We start from the raw sequence: 21,657 nt of genomic DNA, 5'->3' as shown, positions 1-21,657 counted from the left end.
TGTCATTTAGGAAGGAAAAATCAGGATGGATTCACACAGGTCCTGGGACAAGTAGCATTTTCTTTCCTGTCCTCTGGTCAGAAGTCATGAACCAAAGCAAGACAATTTCAGGATGAGGCTCAGTCTGTCTGTGGTAATTGACTTGCAGCAGTTGACATTCTTCCAACCTGCTGGCCAGCCTGCTTGGCACCTCCTTGTGCCAAGGGCCAGGTCCGTGCTATCAACCCTTGTTCCTCTGGTCACAGGCACGAGGAAACGCGATGCTGAGTGTGACACCACAAGAGCCAAAGTGCAGATGCAGCTCCCTGCCCTTGTAATCCTTTTGCAAAGAGTGTTTACTGGAGGAATGAAGAGATAGGAAGTACATTACCGCCACATCAGCACAATGTCAACTTAGGATGGCTTTGCCTACATAGCTAAACCTTTAGGTCGTTCTCATGGGAGCTTTAAGGTGAAGCTGTCTTTGGGGGCATGTATTACCAGACTAATGAAAACAAGGCAGTGTGGTTTTAACATATGTTAAGCATAATGGCAAGATAGGAGCTTGAGGTTTAACTAACTGATTTTTAATACACCATGGAAGCATGCTGCCTTATTTGTGCTAAGCTGTTAATACACATTAGCTAGTTAAATACATGTTCTTTGCACTTCTTAAATCCCAGTATGAACAGAGCAAGGAAGAACATATTTTTAAAAAGAACATATATACCAAGTTAGAATCCTAAATGCAGGCTCTGATTGGAATTTTCCAGGGGTTTTTTTTTATGAATATAAATCTTACTGTGGGCTTTCTGTATTTTCTTTTGAGGATGTCTGATGAGGGAATAAGAAGAAACGTTTCTACATTGGTTTTTCTTCTTTACTTCTTATTGCTTATATTCCAAATGTTGTTAAGAAATAATGAGAAATCATTAATCATCTCTCTGGCTGGTCTAAGACAAAAGGAGAATCTACAAATCATACTGAATGCTTTGCGGGTTTTTTTTGAAACACTTCCTAGTCTTAAACTCTATTTCCCTTTGCCTTAATTTTCCAAAGTTTTTATATTCTGACTTAGTATTAATTGGCAGTAGTTGCTGTATTTGCCAGATGAGTCATCAAAACAGCTTTGTATCTTTCAGAGGGATGTTAGAATTTGGCAATCTCTTCCACTCTGGTGAAATAATTGTGTGTTGTGGTTTAACCCCAGGCAGCAACCAAGCACCACCTGCTGCTTGCCCACCTCCTCCTCACCCCAGTGGATGGGGGGAGAATCAGGGGAAAAAAAAGGAAAACTCATGGGTTGAGATGAGAACAGTATAACAACTGAAACAAAGTAAAATATAATAAAAATAGTAATAAAAAGGGAGAGATAAAAACCCAAGAAAAACAAGTGATCCACATCTCAATTGCTCACCACTCACTGACTGATGCCAAACATGTCCCCAAACTGCAATCAGCCCCTCTTCTCAATGACTCTCTGAGTCATGTGCAAACTGAGCATGATGTTCTATGCTATAGTCTATAAAATATCTCTTTGGCCAGTAGGAGTCACCTATTTTGGCCATGCTTCTCACAGTTTTTTGTGCTTCTTACTGCCAGAGCATGGAAAATGGAGAGGTCTTTCACTTATGGGGAGTGCTAATTATCAACAACCAAAATTATCAGTGTATTATCAACAACTAAAATTATCAGTGTATTATTATCAACATTGTTCTCATACTGAACCCAAAACACAGAACTGTTCACACTACTCAGAAAAAAATTATTCCATCCAAAACCAAGACACTGAGGAAGACTAGAGCTTTAGGATGATGGGAAAAGTTGTCTTGAACTGCTGGATTCAGGGGATTAGACAAAGCTGAGCAGCTTGTTCATCCTTTTAGGATTTGCCATGAGAGCTTCATTAGCTCGGTAATCATATTCTAATCACAAAATGTTTCTCTACGTTTCAACCCCCTCCATCTTCCTTGCAGTTATCCAAACACTTGTCAGCTTTATGGAAAGATACTACAGGAACTAGAAACAATGGGCACCACCTTCCCATTGTAAAAGCTCTTGACTGCAGAGCTAAGGGTCATTGGTCAGCACTGATGACATCTTGAATCTTTCTGTGGGGAGTAGAATACATCTAGCAAACCAGAAGTATATTGCATGTTCCTCAGGCATCAAGACATTGACTCTGCTGGCAAATGAGTTCAAACACTGTTTTAAGATTGGCTCCTGAAAGTGAGGACATGTTTAGAAAGCTGAAGAACCATAAAAGAAATTATAAGGAAGGGTTGATTTCCAGGTGAAATAGGGGATTTTTGCCCTTTCTGTCTGAGCTGATTTGTTTTATTTTCTTTTTGTAAGCATTTCTTCCTCACAGAAAAACCACAGAGCTTAAAACTTAATAATTGTCCTATTCAGTCATCTCACTACATTGGAATATCACGTATGCCAGTTTCATCTTGCTCATACACACACACAGAGCATGATGGTGTCACAGCCCTCTTTCCACAAAGGACTGCACCCTGACCCTCCTTCACCAGTTTCTTTCCTTATGGACTTGCAGTGCCTGGAACATCCCCCACAGCTCTGTTGTGCTGTGTAGGTGAAGTGGGGAGGGTCCACCTTGTATGAGACCTAAATCCTTTGTGCAATTCTTTGTGGCACTAAGAGCAAACCAGCTTCTAATCCAAAGATTTAAGCAATGGCACATTGCCACTTTCCTGTGTATGAACAGAACTTCTCCTTCATGAGGCTTTCTCACTGCAGAGCTTTGAGGGACTGCAAGCACATTATATTATATTATATACGGTGTTGATGTCTTGCGGTTTCCTTTGGATATTTTTGAGTGTTCATGGCTTTTTCTCTGCTTCAGTCAGATGTGCTTGATTTGCACAGTGGCATACAAAGACGTGTCCAGTACAGAGCCCGTACCAGAGTCACTAAATCATAGAATGGCTTGGGTTTGAAGAGACCTTAAAGGTCATCTACTTCCAACCCCACTGCCATGGGCAGGGACACCTTCCACTAGGACAGGTTGCTCAAAGCCCTACCCAACTTAGTCTTGAATGCTTCCAGGGATGGGGCATCCACAGCTTCTCTAGGCTACCTACCCAGTGCCTTTCCACCCTCACAGTAAAGAGTTTCTGCCTAATATCTAATCTAACCCCACTCTCTTTCAGTTTAAAGCCATTCCTCCTTGTCCAATCACTATGTGCCCTCACTTAAAAGTCCTTCTTCAGCTTTCTGAAGTAGTCCAGCTCAGAAGGATGTAAAAGCAGCAAGGGCCATCCAGAGGTTTTCTGTTACCTCTGTAAACATCTGCATGATGGCATCAGCATTCATTTACAGACATTATGTTTACCAAAATACTTAAATTTCACTTCAGTTTCCCTTGTGGTTCCCTTGTCTTTACTTGTGTGGCGTCAGTGCAGATGCATTCCTGTGATGGTTTACAGTGAGCAGTCAAAGGTCTTGTATCAGCAGCAGGACAATGGGCAAATATTTTTTGCACAGGTTTCCTTGCTGCTTTTTGAACCTTGACCCTCGCTTACAGATATTTCAGTCTTTAAGCTGTGGAATAGAGGTTGAAAATTTCAGCTGGTGTGAACAATGCATCCTCAGTGCCATCAGAGGTTTATTGTGAACAAGGCATCGGCTTTTCATGAAGCACTTGTCAAACACTTACCAGCAGTGGACAGATTTGCTTCAGAAGGTCTCACACAACAGAATGTGATCTGTATGGGATGCATTGCTTGTGGCTAGGAGTTTGATCAGTGTGGCCTCTCAGTGCCTGAGTTTTATTGTCAATTGAACAATGGCAATAAGACTGGCAATTTGTAATTACAGCATATTCAGCTAGTGCAGATATTTCCCAGGGGAATATTTTCACGCATCCATGTTTGTCTGAGGTCAGAGCAAGAAACTTTTCAAAAACCTTACTATAGTGTGTGTTTTGTTATGTCCTTTAGTAGAGGAAAGGAAAGGTCTGGAATTAACCCATAATTCTGGAGAGCCAAATGTGTCTGAACCCCTGTACCCCTTTCTCAATAGCTAAAAATTCCCTTTTTGATCATTGAGCACGTAACAGATTTTCCTGTATGGTCCTCATGTGCCTCTTGGCTCTAGAGGATTAGCTTAGCTCATGACAGGACAGAGACAGGACATATCAGCTCTCTCTATGGCATTGTGTCCTCTTGGGTGGTTGCTTGGTGTGTTCAAGCACACAGTCAGTACTTTATTTAACAAATGCCAGTGACAGCAGAGACCTACAACACAGCTCCTTCTGTGACATGTTATCTCTTTAGAATGGGTCTCTTACTGCTGACCATACAAGTGCTTTTGGGTGTTGGAAAGCTTTCACGGGTGAGTGGAGGTGTCCCATTGAACGTTGTGCTTGTGATAGAGGGAAATGGAGTTAAGGTACCTGCTTGGCTCTTTCTATCATGTGGTGCAGATACACATGGGCAGAGAGAGGCTGTAAGAATATGGGCTTCCTGCTGGCATTGGTTCTGGCATTCTCCTCTGCAGAAAATATTTCTTGAATATGGACCTCAATCTGAATGCTGCTTTCGCTTCATATTGTGTTCTAATAATATCACAGAGACAAGAAATGGCTTTGATCACAGGGAGTAAATGCCACCAAATATTCTTCTTCCTGCAGCCTTTTCCTTGCTACATTAAAAATTCATGGGCAATAGCAGGTTCTTCTTTTCAGGACTTAGCTACATCAGCAGATAGTGAGAGTGGGCAGGAATATCGGGGCATGTTGATGGACAGAACAGGGCTGTCCTGAATGAGCTGGGTGCAGGAGAAATTTGCACTTAATTTGCTTATGCTGTGTCTGTCTGAAGCCATCCAGATTCACTGTTTGTTCCTCCCTTTGATGAGCAATGAGCTCACTGGAAAATTGTTGTAGTTAAGTTAAACTGACATGAATCGGAAGGTGTGCCTTAATTTCTGTGTTTGCTTTGTTCTTCATGTTGCACTCATTCTCCAGCCCAGAGCAGTTTACAGAGAATAAGAGCAAGACGCAGACTTCAAGAAATGAAATCACAGCCCCACAGAAAGCAGTGGAAGAGGTCCACTTGATTATATCCCCCTGATTCATCCTAGGGGCTACTACCTGTCAGAGTTGCCTTTGACCTTTCAGACACTGACAGACAAATTTGGAACCTTCTTCTACAAAATCCTCATCACATGAGTAGGTAACTCCTTGCATTTGGTAGTAAGGTTGTATCACCCTAAGCCTGTAGAAGGTTTTCCTGCCAGCTCCTTTGTGCTGTCCTCTCACCAGATGAAAAGCAGCTCTGGTAAACCACTTTTACCATTCTCTCTCAAAACTGTATGTGAAAGTGGTTGTCTTACCAAAAACTCAGAAGCAGATACTCGAGAGACTTGGAGCCCCCCATTTCATGAATTCAGGCCTCCCATTGATTCCCACTGATATCTGGCAAACACAGGATGATTCTAGACTGAAAGAGCAAGGTGAAAAGGTGTTATGGATAATGACTTTGGCTGAAAAATAGGTTTTCCTGGAGGACACTTGAGGTAGCCTCACCCACACATGAGACAGGTGTGGTATTTGGAGTTCATCTTCCAGTCCATTCGTCTATCAGAGGGCAAGTAATGAAGCACGTAAGTGCCCTATTCAGAGCTCCATCTCTTCATCAAAGGTTTTCTTTGGGCCTTTTCTTATTATCTTGCTCCAGTCTGATCCAACTGGAATGATTTTTTTTTTCACATCACTTGCTTTTGTTCAGCCAGCTGCTATAGTGTTCTGACCAACCTGCTCTTTGTCCATCCCTGATCTCTGCTTGCTGGAAGAAGCTATTAGGCTCATTACATTATTTTTAAAAATACTGGTATGTTGTATAAATTAAGAAAGTAATAAAGTGTCACTGAAGGCCAGGGCTGTGCACAACCCGCAGGGGTTTCACAGGAAGCAATGCTTCTCTTCCTGTGTGGGTTGTGAGCTCTTTTTTTCACAAAGCCCTGTCAGCTGCTGGATCTAACAGGTTGCTGGAGATGAGTAAATTATGCCTCTGTGTGTGTGAATGTGAGCATTTGCTGGCAATTCAGGGCCTGAACCAGGTCAAGTCCCCACACAGATTTTATGCCCCTTCCAGAGAACACCTAGTCACTCTCACTCTTGCCTGGAAGACTTTTTAAATGGACTCCCTAGACCTCTGTTTAAGGGAGCTGTTTTAGGATGTGTGCATCCCTCATCCAGCCCAGCCTTAGCAGGGTCATAAGCAGTGGTTCAGGCAAGAATTTCTGTCCCTTGAAAGGTACTACTTTTTCTGCGAGGTGTTGCTTCGTCTGAGTGGTATGCAAGTTTGTCCACACGTGGGTTTGTTTTGCCTTATCCATGCTGATTTAAACATGAGTTGGATGAAATGGAATCAGGGTGGTTCTGCTAGGAGGAGGTGCTGCTCCTGCAAGTGGTGAAGCCCACAGACCATCCAGCTGCATGGCCACTGCATCCGAGCACAGAACTGCAGGTTCCTCTCTCCTGTCTGACAGAACAAGCTGCCAGAATCACTCCCAGCAAAATGCCTTCTGTCTCTGAGCAGTTACCTAATTTCTGCACCTCTTGGTGGGCAGGTCCTCTGTTGTTCCACCCCTGCTCCTACTTACCCCTTTCCCATGCTTAGACTTGGACCTAAAATGGCACTCCTGCCCCTGCTTCTCTGCTATCTGACCTATATCAAGGACTGTGATATTAATCTTGCACCTGCCAGCTCTCTGAGAGGCTGCTGAAAGCACCCTATTTTCCTCTCAGGCACAAGGTGTTTGGCATTTGTGGCAAAGTATTGAGCTGGGAACAAAAGTGGTACAATGTAAGACTCAAACAAGTACAACATAATATTTCAAGGAGATAGTATTTATTAATAGACAACCATTTAAGCAGACAAAAGCATGATTCAATTCAGTGGCTGGATGATAAAGGAACTAATGTTTGTGTTTAAAACAACAAGAAAAATTCTTAATCTGATGTTGTAATTAATCACTGAACCCAAGAAGTCGGTGAGTTTCTGTGGCTTGAGGCAGGCAGCTGGATAGGATGATCTGAAAAGTCCCTTGCAGCTTTTAAATGTATGAATATGACATGGCCTGACAGAAATGGGGCATGGGAGCAACACAGGAAAGGGAGAGAAACTTGAAAATGTCAGGGTGAGAAGTTTAGAGGAGAGAAGTGGAAAGATGAGAAGAAAAGCTAAAACATAAAAAAGTTTGTTGAAAGACTAGGCATGCACTAATTCTAAATGCTGATGCAGAGACATTCCTGACTTGCAGCCTGTAAGGGTGGTATTATCTGAGCCTATGTCTGTGGAACAGTTCTCCTGGCTCTTCATCTTGAGGATTTGGACATGTTAAAAATGTGTTTTCCTTATTTTCAGATCTGAACACAGTGAAATGAATTGAAGTGTTTTCTTGAATTCAGGAAGGTCACAGTTTCAAAGGAAGCTTTCTCCAAATTTTTGCATACAAATTTGTCTTGCATGTGAGGCTTTCTGACACTGCCTTTTGTCCTGATAGCACCGCAAAACTTGAGAATTTTTCTTGTCTTGCTGCAGGCCTCAGTTTAAGTTTTATAAAACAATGTTGGAGCTGTTGTAATGGACAAGAAAATGCATGGCACAACAACAGCCTGCTGCACTCTATTCTTCACAATAAAATTAATTCTCCGGTAATGATGGATGTGTAGAATGTGTCACTTCAGCAAGACTTTGGAGCTCTCTTCAGAATCATTGCTGTCAGAGTGATTATGCTCATCCATTAGCATTGTGTCGAGAACTCCATGCCAGAGCAGGTCATCGAATATGCATCAGGGCTCCGCAGGATGGGTTTGACCACCTCTCAGCTGTATAGAATTCCTGTCTGCTGTGATCTACGTCCCTTGCAACTGCCAGGCAGTTGTTTTGGGGCCTGTTAAGGAGCATAGGAAATAGGTCATGCCTGGCATGTGCTGTAGATTGAGTCTTGCAGGGGCTTTCTGTAGAGCAGTGTCACATCGTGTCAGATCACCCTGCAGCCTTCAGGGTTTCGCTCTGTGTGTACGACTGGAAGCTTGTGTGAGGATCTCTGCAATGGAGCTGTAAACTTTGACACGCCCTGAGAGACAGGACAATTTAGCATGGTTAAATCAGGCATCTGCTCTGAGCGCCCTCAAGACAAGATTACTTCTCTGAGGGCAGAGGGAGTCTGGGGAAATTAACTTTTTATGCCTCTATGACGGCTTCATTAAGTAATTTGCCAAAATTCACTGAGGAATTTGGACTGTCCTCCTAGAACTTCCAACCTTTGGGTCATCTCTCTGCTTCTGTGTTGGGAGGGACTGTTAACCACTGTAGTCATTTGTGAAGTCAATCCTAACTACTTTTGCTGAGAGCAGTAAATATTCACCAGCATTGGGAGGAAAGTTTTTGGGAGATACTAGGAGTAAGCAGATAGAGCTACTGCTTTCCTGTGGGGAAGTGACTTGTTTAAAGACCTGTAGGGTTGAAGTCTGGCTCTGCCTGACTCATCAAGTATTATGTGACATTGGTGAAACAACCATTCACTGTCAAATATAAAGAAATTTTGAAGCTGTCCTCAGTGGGAGGTATGGACAGCTTGTCTAGATTTTCATGCCTAACTCCTATAGTCACATTTAAAAAACACAGGCTGACATATTACCTTGTTCCCACGAGGAATGTCACAACTGGGATCAGCTGTTCTCCTACTGCTCAAGCCATGAGCCAGCCTTTCTTCTGGGGACAGGTCCCACAGTTTCCCACTGGGGCTGCTGCCTGGGATATGGCAGGCAGCTTGGCTACCTGCCACACAGCAGCACTGGCTGAGCAGCCTGGCCTCCAGGGGTTTCAAAGTGATTTGACACCCTCTGGCAAGAAGCAGCTGCAGAGTCCGGTTGTGAGGTGTTGGTAAGGAAGTCACTAATGGTATGTGATCTTTCAGGGGAAAGGCAGTGTGATGCTCTTGACACTACTGATGACTTTTATTCTTGTGTTGTTGTATTTATATAAGACTGGAAGGGCAACTTTTGTTTTAAGCAAAAAAAAAAAAAAAAAGCAGGGTCTTGACCCTCTCAAGCAGGAAAGATCCTTCTACAAATGAGTCTGTAGTTCTTCACAAGCACTTGCTGTGATAGCAACCAGTAATTAAGGCTACAAACCACGTGCAGTACTAATTCTTTAATTCTGCTTGGTCACACTGATGAAAAAAGGCATCTTTAGGCTACTATTTTCCTGCTGTCCAGCCTTCAGATGTGGTCTGTAAGTAAAGGTGAAACTTTCTGAAAAGTCTGAGCACAAAATCTCTTCATCCTGTCAAACAAGTATTCTTTTCTTTCAAAGGTGATAACACAGTTCTCTACCCATGCAGCACAGAAGAAGATGAACTTCACAACTTGTTTTTTAGCTGGTGTAGATCAGCATAGCTCTTCTGACAGTGGTGGTGATATGTCTGCTTACAGCAATTGAGAACCTGGCCCTTGACCTCTAAATTGTCCACACAAAGGAGATCAATTGTGAAACCAGATCAATTGCATAGCAGCAAGGTTACAAATTGGTGAAAATCAGCTCTTGTTCTTGTACAGGAGGGAGTTCTGTTACAGCTCAGTGACCATGCCTAGAGAGAGGTGTTGTGCATGCATGTTATCATCCGCAGTTACGGCCTAGCTGAGTGCTCCCAATGCAGTAAATTCTTCTACCTAATGAGGTCCTTACTTCAGAGGAAGCTTAGTATTGTTGCATTACATGTCTGGATGTTAGCGTTGGCTCTAAACTGGCTCTTATTTTCAGCATCAAAAGCCAGTTTAATTTTTAGTCTTGCAAAGTATTCATAGAAACCATATATACGTATTTTTCTCAAACTGCAGAATTTTTCCCTATAATAAGTGCTTCATAAGTTTGATCTCCATCTCTCTTCTAGCCCTGCTTTTTCTCCTTTTCTTCTACTCCTATGGCTCCCTATATCCCAGGGACCAAAGGAGAATGGAACATAACTGCTTAATTGCAGTGGGATGCTGCCTTGCACATCAGAGCAGAAATGTGTGCATGTAGGAGCTGCAGATATGGGAATGAAGAGAGGACAGAGAGATCACGGCTGTCGTTCCACGGTCCCTTAATCTTCCTCACCATGTTGTGAAACCCCTTTGGCTCTTCCTCGTTCCTCTCCATAACTCCTCTGCCAATGAGACAAAATTGCATTTTCTCTTCATGGCTGAGAAGCTTTGAGCAGGCTTTGCTGCATTGTGCAGCAGTGTATCTTGACTAAATGTGTTATAGCTCACAAAACATCATATGTTTTCGCTCACTGTTGCAGATATCCCAAATAAAGTCCCTGTGTGTCTGGACTCTGCTGGCAGAGCCATTTCAGAGTCCCCTTGAAACTGTTGTGTCAGTCACAATATGGTCTGGAGACTTGTGGGAGAAGCTTGCTTTTTCGGTATTTTTTAGACATGCCTTTTCCCTGATTTCAGCAATATTTGGGATCAAGTCACCAGTTTTGGAGTGGCTGGTAGTGAACGAAAGTCAAGTGAGAACAGTTCCATTTTGTGGCTGTTTGTGGTGTGAGCTGTCGAGCCTCTCTACAGTCCTGGAGGGCAGCCATCCACATCATACAGATGGTTTTTGAGGTTGGCATTGAGTGAAGTGCATGTATCACTCTTTGCATTTAGCCACCTCAAATGCAAAAAAACCCACTCCTATTCATGGACAGAGTCCTATTCCATGCTTTCAGTGTCTCTTGGCTCTCTGTGAAAAGCAGATGGCACTTCAGGCTTTCACAACATCAGTCCCTGAGAAGCTGAAACACTAAGCTGCCACACAGGTAGGCAGAGGTGACCTGAGTGCCTGTCCTGGGGTGGCCCAGCGTGGCATATCTCAACATATCTCTTCCCATCCAGTGGACCAGTGTGGAGGCTCTCTCCTTTAGCCGGCGTAGGTGTCCACACTATGTTTCTTCAGCCCATTCCCCTCAAAGATGGAAAGTAGGGATAGACAGGCTGCCTCAGCTCATGCTGCTGTTTTCCTTCCAGCTTGGTACACAATCAAATCCCGCATCCATAACGTGGAAACACAGATACATTCCTGAAAGTGCCATCCAAACATTTCTATTGTGTCTCTGGCTGTGCCTGACGGTCTGTGCTCATCAAAATGCGTTGCTCTTGGGCCCTGTTCCCTTTAAACAGGGTTTAAGTGTTTTGCACTGGAGGAGAGTGATGTGGTACCTCTAGGGCTGGGCTCATGCTGCTCTGTCCATTCCTGAACTGCATAGTGACAAAATCTGGTTAGTCAGGCTTGTCCTGCCAGTCCTGCACCTATCAGGTGTACTGATAAATGGCATTAAAAGGCCATGGTATGGATTTTCAGTGTCCATGCTCTGACTGTTTACCTGAATCTTTCCTCAAGTTTTCAGATGGTAGGAAAGTTAGGAGCTAGAGTTGCTGTTTTGTTATCTGCTTCCAGCAGGGGGAGATGGGTCCAGAGAGTTATTTCTTCTGGGAACACATACAAAAATAACATTATTTATTTTTATTTTTTATTTATCCTAGGATTTGTGTGATTCCTGCTTGTTTGGCCTTTTACACCTATGCAACTCCTTTCTTTTGCTTCTGTACACTTCTAAAAGCAAATAAGACCTATCAGCTTTAGGTTTTGTTTTATTTTTCACAAGATTCACAAGACCCTCAAGGGAATTTCTTCCTCATCTCTCTGTTTATAATTATTATTGTTATTGTTATTATTATTATTATCTTTATTAAATAGTTATGCTACAGTAGTTCTAATGAGGATTGTATAAATGCGTAAGAAGATGAAATCATCCCCTGTACCGCTAAACCAGCAGAGAGGGGGCCACTGAGTCCTCTGTGTGCATACACCTCTCTTGGTAGGGAGGTATGGCCACATGCAGTCCCATCTTGAATCAGGATGTTACTGGAGCCTGGAGACAGCATTCCTTCCTTCTTCCTCCCTGAAACCTCCTCTGTCATTCCCTGTATAAAACATATTGGTGCCACTTTCTATGAACTATATTTAACTAAGCATTAAATTTAGATTTAACAGGATAGTTATTGCCTCCTAAGTAAATACTCAGAGATAAGGAAATATTTAGTGAGCTCTAGCAGTTGGGTGGCAGATGCTTCTTGCATTGCATAATAGTTAATCTTCGACAAATATGTTTTCCTTACTCCAAGGGCATTTAATTAACATACAATAGCTCTTATTAAATGTAAATGAAATATATTTGGGAGACCCTGGTAAAAAGGATCCATGCATCACTGGTTTGCGAGAGGGGTGCATTTCTTTCATTGGTAACTTCATATGGGACCAGGTTTTTAGCTGTACTCAAAGCCTGTCATGGGGAGTGCAGGGGTTTTCCCTTGATGATGCCCCTCTTCTGGCGTGCCAGAAGCCTGATGCATCTCTGGGCCTTGCAATCTCCATCCTAGAGTGGTGCTTACTAGTCAGCAATCAGGTATCAGCAGCATGGGCTTCTCCAGACCAACATCCTTGTGGAGTGGCATCTCTCTCTGCAGCAGCTTGGGTACATCTAGTGTGTGGATTAACCCCTTTAGCTCTTCATTCCTCTCCCCCTCTGGTGCAATCCGTGCCAAGTCTACTGCAGAGGAAACGTCTGACTCGCCTCACTCCTTGGCTTGAACACAAAGCAGTCATCTCTTCTTGCTGCTGCATGCCTGGCACCGGGGCAGCAGTGTCATGACCTTAGTCCCTGATTTGTGGGCCTTTAACACTTGCAGGGATTGTTTAAGTACTCAGACAGTGCGGCCTTTCCATACCAAGGCAGCAGGGGCCAGTTTCTAGGAGTTCAGAAAGCAACTGGATGTATTCCTGGAAAAAGAAAATCATTCAAGTACCACTAACTACAAAGGCAGTGCCACTGGCTGGGGACATGCCTTGGCCATAAATCACTAGAAATAGATAAGTGCCCTGGGGCAGTACCACTGCATGCTTGCCTTGTGCTTGAGAGCCTCATCAGGCACTGGCTTTAGGCTGCTTGGAGACAGGAGGAAGGGTTAGAAGGTCCTTTGATCTGGTCCCACATGGCCATTTCTATGACAGTGACATTCCTTATGTCTCTTCAGTTTGGGCACAGTGTATCCCACAAGGCTGCAGGAGCAGAGGTGAAGCAGGCTATGTACAAGACCTGTTTTTTCCCTTCCTGCACACAGATGTACCAGCACTGTGACCACACAGGACAGCAGCTCTCAGCCGAGTAACCCCATGGCTTTTCTTGCACCTGATTTTCTGAGCCCCTCGTAAATCCCCTTCCCTTCTTGCTCCCCCGTCCCAGCCCCGCCGCGCTTTGGTCGCAGAAGGGTTACATTAGCGAAGCATCCCCAGGAGCAGTTCTGATCCCTCCCGCAGGCAGAGACCGGGCTGGTGGAATGGCAGGCAGGCATCAGCAATAAAGCACACGGCTGATTCCTTTCCATTAGTTTAATCTCGCTTCCCTCTGCGGCGGCGGCGGCTGCGGGCGCGCTCCCGGGCGGGCGCGGGGCTCAGCTGCGGGCTCTGGCAGCCGGCAGCACAGGCCGAGCATTCACACCGCGGGCAGCTCAATGCCGGCATTGTCTCCGCTCCGCTCCGAGGCTGGGAAAGGAGGTGGGGGGCGGGAAGGGCTGAGCAGAGAGGTGGGAGGGAGGGATGGATGTAAAACTGGTTATCTGGTGAGAGGAAAGTCTGAGAGGGGAAGAAGCAAGGTTTGAGGCTGCAGAGGCACTTGCCAAGGATGCTGCTCTGTAAATCAGCCAGCGTGTGGCTTCAGGCCACTAAGCCAAGTTGTTTGCACTTTTGGCCACAGACCCACTTTCCTCACTATTTCATCTCGAGAATATTGGCCGTACCTTCCTCCGTCCTCTGTACCCTACTCCCTGTGCCTCCCTCCCTCCCTCCCGGCTGCTCCTGCCTTCTCTCCGCTTCCCGCTCCAGTTCCCCGCTCCCCTTCTCCTCCTTTCCCCAGCCCCCTCTTCCTCTCCCATCCCCTTTCCTCTCTGCCTCTCCCTCCTCCCCTCTCCTTCGGGGCTTCCCCCTCTGCCTTGCAGCCCTCATGCCTTTCCAAGCCCCCTCTCCCTGCTCCCCTCCTCCCTCCCCAGGCGCCGTTCCGTGTCCCCCCGGGCAGCCCCGGGCCCGGCGCGGATGTCCCCGCGCCCGCGGGAGAGGGATGGGGACCGGGGACCGCGGCTCCCTCCGCCGCTGTGGTGCCGAGCTGCCGTCTCACGAGTAAGGCTCCCTCCTCCCTCTCTCCCTCTCTCCTCCTCCTCCTCCTCCTCCCTCCCTCGCTCCGCCTGGGAAAGTGGGTTAGGAGGGAGCGCGGGGCTGGAGGCTGCACAGCCACAGGACTATCCCCTCCCGCATCCCGGCGGCGCAGGATTCCTCTTGTTCCTTTTCCTTTTTTTTTTTTTTTTCTTTTTTTTTTTTCTTTTTTCTTCCCACCTCTCTTCATCACTCTAAACGGGTCGATTTAATTATTATTATTTCGTAGCTGTTTTGCTACCTGAGTTTTTCGTCTTGCTTATTTTTTTTACCCCCTTTTTAATTTGAAGGTTCTTGAAGACTTTTTTTGGAAAGCCTAAAAAAAAAAAAAAAAAAAAAAAAAAAAAAAAGGCAAGGAAGGGAAAGAAGCCAGCAAGACACTGAAAAGAGAAAGAGAAAGTGGCAGCTGAGAAGGACTGTGAAATCACCTCCCCTTTCTTGGGCTGTCGATCAGAGCGAGAGTTGTACATTATTATTGTTGTTTTTCTTTCTACGTCTGTCTGTCCACATACACGGGCAGAGAAAGAGACAAGTACTGACAGTGAAACTCGAGGAGACCAGCCATGGTAGCAAGGGCTCAGCCTGATCGGAAACAATTACCGCTGGTCCTACTGAGATTGCTTTGCCTTCTCCCTACAGGGCTGCCAGTCCGCAGCGTGGATTTTACCCGAGGTACCGATAACATCACCGTGAGGCAAGGGGACACAGCCATCCTCAGGTAGGGCATTTTGCCAACTTTTCCTCTTCTGTGTGTGCATCTATATTGCCATGTATGCAACGTGTACGTGTGACGTGACACAGATTTGTGTGTATATGTCTCTGTGAGAGTGTGGGTTATTTTACCTCTTGAACTGCAGTAGCAGCAGCTGCTACAGGCAGGCTCTGCATGTGTGTTTGTGCTTTAAGATGAAAAAATTGCGAGGGTTTTGAACAATTTTTGCCACACTATCCTCTGTGTAGTGGTCTGGATCGAAAGAATTTCAGTGGGGAGAGATCTGCTTGTGTTAGCCAGCTCTTGTGAACGTACACTTTCCACCAGCCCTGCAGTATCAATAGAGGAATCGAAACGGGATCCAGCTGTGCTTGCCAGATGTTCCATTGATCTTCCCATGCTTCTTTTTGTACATATGCAAAAACTTTATCCCTGGTGCTGCCAGAACTCTCAGGCAAGTTCTTTTCGGAAGCTCTTGTCTTTTAATTTTATTTATTTATTTCTCTGCCCTGTCGGGAGGGAAGATGGAAACAGTAGTTCAAAAGGCTGGTGAAAAAATGGTGTAGCAGCTCTGACATTTACGAAGATTGTATCTTAGTGTGTTGGGTTTTTTGCAGGGCTAAATAAATGGGTGTATGCTGTGGCTGTGTGTGTGGTTGTGATGAGGATATCCTTTCACATGAATCTTTGCTTACTGGCAGTGTTGAGTGTTGTGTTTCTGGTTTCATTGTGCAGGTTTTCCAAAGGTACTTCTGACACTCCATGGGCTTTCAGTTAGAAGCGTCCCAAATAGCTGAACGGCAGAAGTCTTTTTCTTGTAGGTTTCTTTTTTCAAATTCTGCCTTACTCAACTTACCTGCAGTAACTCCCCCACTGAAGGAAAATTCTGCATGTGTGAGTGTCCACACTGTGTATTATGGCTGTAAAACTACTGGGTGTAATTTAAAATAAGTCTGTGATCTGTATGAGGAGCTGATAGTGCACAAACCCTTGAAGCATCAAGGGAGCAATCCCCTAGTAAAGCTAACAGCAGCAGCAAAGTTTTCTTTCTCTTTCTGTGAAATAAATCCTGCTGGATGGCACCAAACACTCTGCTACACGATCCCCTGTGTCCTGCATCCCTCCCATTTAATGGCAGGGGGAAGAAGGATGCTGGAAGGGGGATGTGTGTGTGTGTGCGTGTGTGTGTGCGCGCGTACGCATATCGCTTCAGTCGCCTTCCATGTCCTCGGTTGTTTTGATCCTGGAATATCCATTCAGCAGCTTCCATTCCCCAGCTCTCCAGACTTGTTAACTTGAATGTAAGATTTATCCACACAGAGTAATAGGATTTACAGAGTAATTCATCTGCCTTGCATATGCAGTGGAAGCGGTTTAGATTCGACATGGTAAACACCTAACAAGGGGTGTTGCCTCTGACTCCAGCTTCTCTACTCTCTCTTCCACTCACTACCAATTCATATATCCCATTAACCCTTTTCTGGCAGGACTCCTAGCTGACACATCCCATTTTTAAAGGCAAATCGCTTCCATCAATCATTTATTTTGGAGGGGCTGCTCATACAGATGTTTGCCAGCATATGTTTGGTACATGCAGCAGCAGCAAAGTCATTAAGCTCACTTGCCCAGACAGGGGTCACTAGATTTCTATTTCCCACTTAACCTTGGAGCTTTTCAGTTTATCTAGATGCTGTGTGCTAAAGCTGCATTTGCAGCCGAGAGGGCTGAGCGGATGGTGGAGATGGTGCCTGCAAGTGCTGCGTGTGAAGCGTTCCTTCATCAGCCAGCTCCACAGGGTTGCATGGGAGAGTGGTTTCAGTGATTGCATGTGGCTTGCCAGTGTTATGTCAGGCACTAAAATAAAACACCTGAGTGAAGTGATCCAGCTGTGTCAGCCAGATGTGTGCCAAGTGACACAGTCTGCGGGAGCAGCACACCACCCGGCCATGTAAATGCTTGCCCCGGGCAATGCTGTGTGCCTGGCAGGCTGCATTTCTGTCAGAAGTGACTGTGGCCAGCACACATGCTGTACCTTTTTCCTTCAGCTGCCTTCCTAAGCTCTTTAAGCAGATCTGGCCAACTACATGCTTTTCACGTTTTCTAGGAAGGGCAGCTGTCTCCTCTCCCTTTCCCTGGGACCAGACCCAGGTTTCTGGGATATTTCAGTTTCTCCTTCAGACAAGAAGTAGAAACCAGGCTGTAGTGGGAGACAGACTGCCACATGAAGCTGGAAGGTGTGAGATTTCCCTATGTCCCATGGACTTTAAGTCTTGCAGGATAACATTTCATGTCCTCAGTTTTAAAGCAAAGGTTTGTTTGCTAATTTCCCCCTTGCTGTTTTGTCGACCCTCCAAAACATAAATCACTTTAAGACAGACTTGTTTTGAAAAACTCCCAGTGCTTCACTTTCCTCGTCTATAGATCCACTATGACAACAGAAGGAAAAGAGCTAGATGGGGAAAAAAACCCAACAAAACAACAACCTCCATTAGATGATCTATACTAACCATGTTCAAAGTAGAACTTTATATCCACAGGGAGATAGGTAAGAGTTTTCTATACATGGATCATATCACCTATCTTTGCTAAATATCTGCTTCAGAGGGATTGTGCAGCATCAGTTTACCAGTGCCCAGTAGCTCCTGTAGCTTGAAGGGAAATGAAAATGTAGGAGAGAGAAAAAATGATATGCAGTTAGAGAGAAATAAAAGCATTATACATAGTGATAAGATAACTAAAAACATTTTGTTCCTGTAAATTGTGATGCAAATCATTCAGCAAATCACCAAGGACAGGATATTCTAAATGAATCTTCCTCTTTGGGGCTTTATATATTTGTATATAGGGTTACTCTTGTAGGTGGAAGGATGGGTGGGTGGACTGATCTACGAAGTGGAGAAAAATAGTTTATTATAAGCCCTAATGTTCCTAAAGGAAGCCAGTCCTCTGAAGCTTCATCTGCAGCTTGTTACTCAGAATAGAATTATTCTGAAAAGTTTGGAGATGACTTTTTAAAGCTATAACATTTAAAATATTCCCCCAGTATAGGACTATTAAAAAATGTCCCTAACTCTAAACTGGCTCATCTCCTAAATGACCTGGCAGCAGATTTGATTCATTTGTCGGCCTTGCTGAAGGTTGATGACTCTTAGCGAGTATTTGGCATGGGAAGTTAGGGAATTGCAGGGAGAATAAAAATAGCTCAGGATAGACTATCCACAGGGAAAAGGGTAATGGTCTGCTCCTTAGAGCAAGGCAGAAAAGAGAGGAGGGGTCTGAGATCTGCAACAGGTGAGGAGATTTGAGCAGAGTTGCTGGTGTTTGTCCAGCTGCAAACAAGGAAAGAGGGTAGGATGTTTCAAAGATGACACTGTATATTGGCGAGCCTGTCAGACTTACTAAGGTTTCAGTTTTTTATCTTTGTCTTCAGCAAGTGAAGAAGGACACAGAACCTTATTTTGAGTATTGAGAGGGAAGTTTGGCTACAGTTCCTGCCAATGTCTTGCTTTCGAGATTACAATCGTGAGGCTGTCAGGTTTTGTATGCAACTTCCCTGCTTGGTGTTAGGAAAAGAAAAAGAGATGAATACACAACATATCCCTCAAACTAATTCAAATAGTATAAGGGAAACAGTTCCAACCCCAAATTTTCTTACTGTTTACCTGCCTTCATCATCCTTTTCCACCTCATTTGCTCTGCACGTGTTGGGTGAGCAAAGGCAGGTACACCCTGTGCTCTGTAACACACTTTCAGCCTAGGGAGGGGATGAGGAATACGAGGATGTTGGCTAAGCTGGGACATGCAGTAATGAAGGGCAGCTGCTGCAAACTGGGAAGGAAGGGAACTGTGTTTGTGTTGTGTTTGGCCCTCTGGATGGTTTAAAAGGAAAATGGCAGTGGGGAGTCCATGATATGGGATCAGGTACCTGTGCAGCCTGTTGAGGAAAGATCAGCTGCCTCAGGAACCACCACAGCAGCTCACCTCAAAGTGCCTGCAAAGAGCTCATCTGAGGCTGTCAGCAGGACTTGCAGGTTGCGCAGGGATTTCAGAAGTCCTAGCCTTCAAAAACTCCTGGAATGGAGCTTATCACCAGCTGGAACCAAAATGGGTCATACCTCCATTCCAATCTTTTCCGTTATAGCAGTATATATACAGATCCACTAAAGCCCAAGGGCAGAGCCAGAAATATTCCATTTGTCTTTGGGGCAGATTCCCAGGGACTGCTAATAAAGAGGTACAAGTGACTCATACAGGGCATAAGCTGCTGAGCACTGCTCAGATGATGCTCAGCCTTTGGAAAACTGGGAACTCGCCAAGGCCAGAATTTGGCTCATTGCTCCTGAGTTTTTCCAAGCATCTACTTTTCATCGAGAATTAAAACAATCTGATGCTGACGTACAGATGAAAACCAACATTTGACTGAGTGTGCATTTTTCATTTTTACCAGGTATTTTAAAATAATATAAAGTTTCAGGCTGAAAGCACATTTAGGAACATCCATCCTAATAGGTACTTAGTTTCTTCAAGTTGCATGTGTCAAAGGATGGGCTAGAATCAAATTACCAGCAGTAATGACAGTGCTGCTGGCATAATCCTGCAGTATAAGCAATTTATGCAAACTCTGTTCTTGGCCTCCCAGTATTTTGCTGGTATGTTACACATGGAGCTGTGCTAGAGGACAAAGGCACCTCAGGCAAAATAGCAACACAACATCACAACAAAGTTTATGCCCTATACCGTCATTTTAAAAGAAAAGTAAAAGCTGTTCAGATTACACTTATAATTAGCATATGATTTATAACAGGGAGCACTGAGCTGAGCCCTTTGCTAGAAATGAGAATAGGCATGTTCAAACGTATAATGCCACATAATAATACAGTCTTGGCAGTAGAACTGTAACCTTGATTATTAGTGGTATTGTTGTGCCACTTAGAGGCCACCACTAGGTTGAGGCACCCTTTTGTATTAAGTGCCACATGAGCAGAGAGTGAGAGATCCCCTCCTCTGCAGGGCAGGCAGGCTATTAGCTGGGATGGACCCAGGCTGGGGGTGGGCAGGAGGTGAGGGGACTCACCCAGGGTTGCTCAAGCACACCCAGCCTAGTGACCTATCCATTAGCCTGGGTTGTCTTTTGGCTCAGCCTCCCAACAAGCCAGCAAATACAACAAATGAGGATTCCCTGGTAGGTCCTCATCCACGCTGGTGTTGACTAAAAGTCCCAAGTCTGTGCAAAGACTCTCCAGTCTGTACAAACCCTTCATTATCAATTCCAGAGTCCATGTGTCAAGACAGGGTAAGTGGGGATCCATGCAAACCCTGCTCTTTCTTTCCTTCAAATGAAAAATAAAAATGTGTAAATGTAGTAACAGATGATGTTGCAAAACTTCCAGCTCTGGCAGCAGATGGTGCCATTATATGAAGGCACACATGCATCCACAGATATGTGAGTATGTGTGCATATGTATGATAAAGGAAGTTGCAATATGTGTATGGTCAAGGGCTGGCAGTCATCATCTCTCCTTATACACACACATTATTTTTATGTGGTGTTCCCAGAGGAACGGAGGCCCCTTGTGAGAATGTGCTTTCTGCAAGGTGGGACTAACCCATCACAAGGAAAAGTGGAATGGAAATTAGGAAAAGAAAGGCTTTCTTTGGTGAAATTATGCATGTTTAATAACACTGTATGTATATTTTGCATTCAGAAAGATGGAGACAGTATTGAACTGTATGGCTTTAACCTCCTCCCCTGAGTTTGCACACACACTTCAGTTTGTAACTAAGTACCATATGTTTTCCTACTTAGTTGACATTATAATTTATGTAGTACTACGTGTTACCTGAAGTGGCTCAGAGTCGGTTCCTCTTCCACTCCCCTCCCCAGCAGGTCATGAGGAAAGACCTCTTCTTAAAATAGCTCACAGTTACTGGAATTTGCCATCTCATAACTGTAAGTTTTCAAAATATATGTTACACATACCTGCCCTTTATATCCAGACCCACGGGCATCTGATTCTGACAGATCTGCAGGGCCACAGCCTGCTGCTGATGCAGCGGCAGGGCTTCAACAGGCTCACTGTGAGGCTGAATATAGCCATTTTCATTGAAGTTACCTAGTTTTGTTGTCCATTAAAATTCACTCTGGTTTGTGTGAACCCGTGCTCTGCTGGAGTAAGCGCAATGGAGGGCACAAAGGTGAAGTCAGGAATTTACTGAGTTTTCTTTTACTGTTCTCTTGCTGAAGAAAAAATGAATATGATTTTCAGCTGAATCTGACACCAAAGCATTTGCTTCAGGCTTCGAGCACATCTAACGTGCCTGGTTTTATGGTAAGTAATGGGAACTAATAATGATGAGTTTCACCTCTGCCTAGAAAACAGCTATTTCAAAATAATCTGAATCACCAGTCTCCTCTGTGCTCGTATATTTCTGCAGATTTTTGTTAGGAGCAACTTGGTTGTGTGGGAGAGGCCAGCTGTGATCCTAGAGTTCCCCCACTGTGCTCAGCCCTGTGCAAAGAGAGGAGAAATAGCACTGCTGCAGCTCTGTTGATTTCACTGGGGTTGGGGTTCCTCAGTCCCAGATAACTTGATGGAAATGAGCCCGCTCACACGGGGCTGGCATTCAGCAGATACTTTCCAATAGCACATCTGTATGAAATTTGGGGGGCGGGTGCTTGTGTGTGCCTGCGTG

At 44.7% G+C, this 21,657-nt stretch overlaps 1 protein-coding gene across 4 annotated transcripts in view; it reads left to right on the top strand.

The window, feature by feature from the left end:
* The window catches only part of LSAMP (limbic system associated membrane protein), a 995,705-nt gene that overhangs the window by 678,492 nt on the left and 295,556 nt on the right, over nucleotides 1-21,657 (top strand). For 2 of the 4 annotated variants that reach the window (XM_063419935.1, XM_063419938.1), the window contains exon 2: nucleotides 14,892-14,970. In XM_063419935.1, coding sequence (XP_063276005.1) covers nucleotides 14,892-14,970 — 79 coding nt within the window. Of the gene's footprint in view, nucleotides 1-14,294; nucleotides 14,971-21,657 lie in introns of those variants that run through there. The other 2 variants (XM_063419934.1, XM_063419936.1) reach the window with 2 other exon arrangements.

The sequence above is a fragment of the Prinia subflava genome, chromosome 28 (genome assembly GCF_021018805.1).
Source record: "Prinia subflava isolate CZ2003 ecotype Zambia chromosome 28, Cam_Psub_1.2, whole genome shotgun sequence".
In the NCBI taxonomy this organism is placed as follows: domain Eukaryota; kingdom Metazoa; phylum Chordata; class Aves; order Passeriformes; family Cisticolidae; genus Prinia; species Prinia subflava.
The sequence above is the reverse complement of the archived record's forward strand: the minus strand, read 5'-3'. Positions and strand labels throughout refer to the sequence as shown.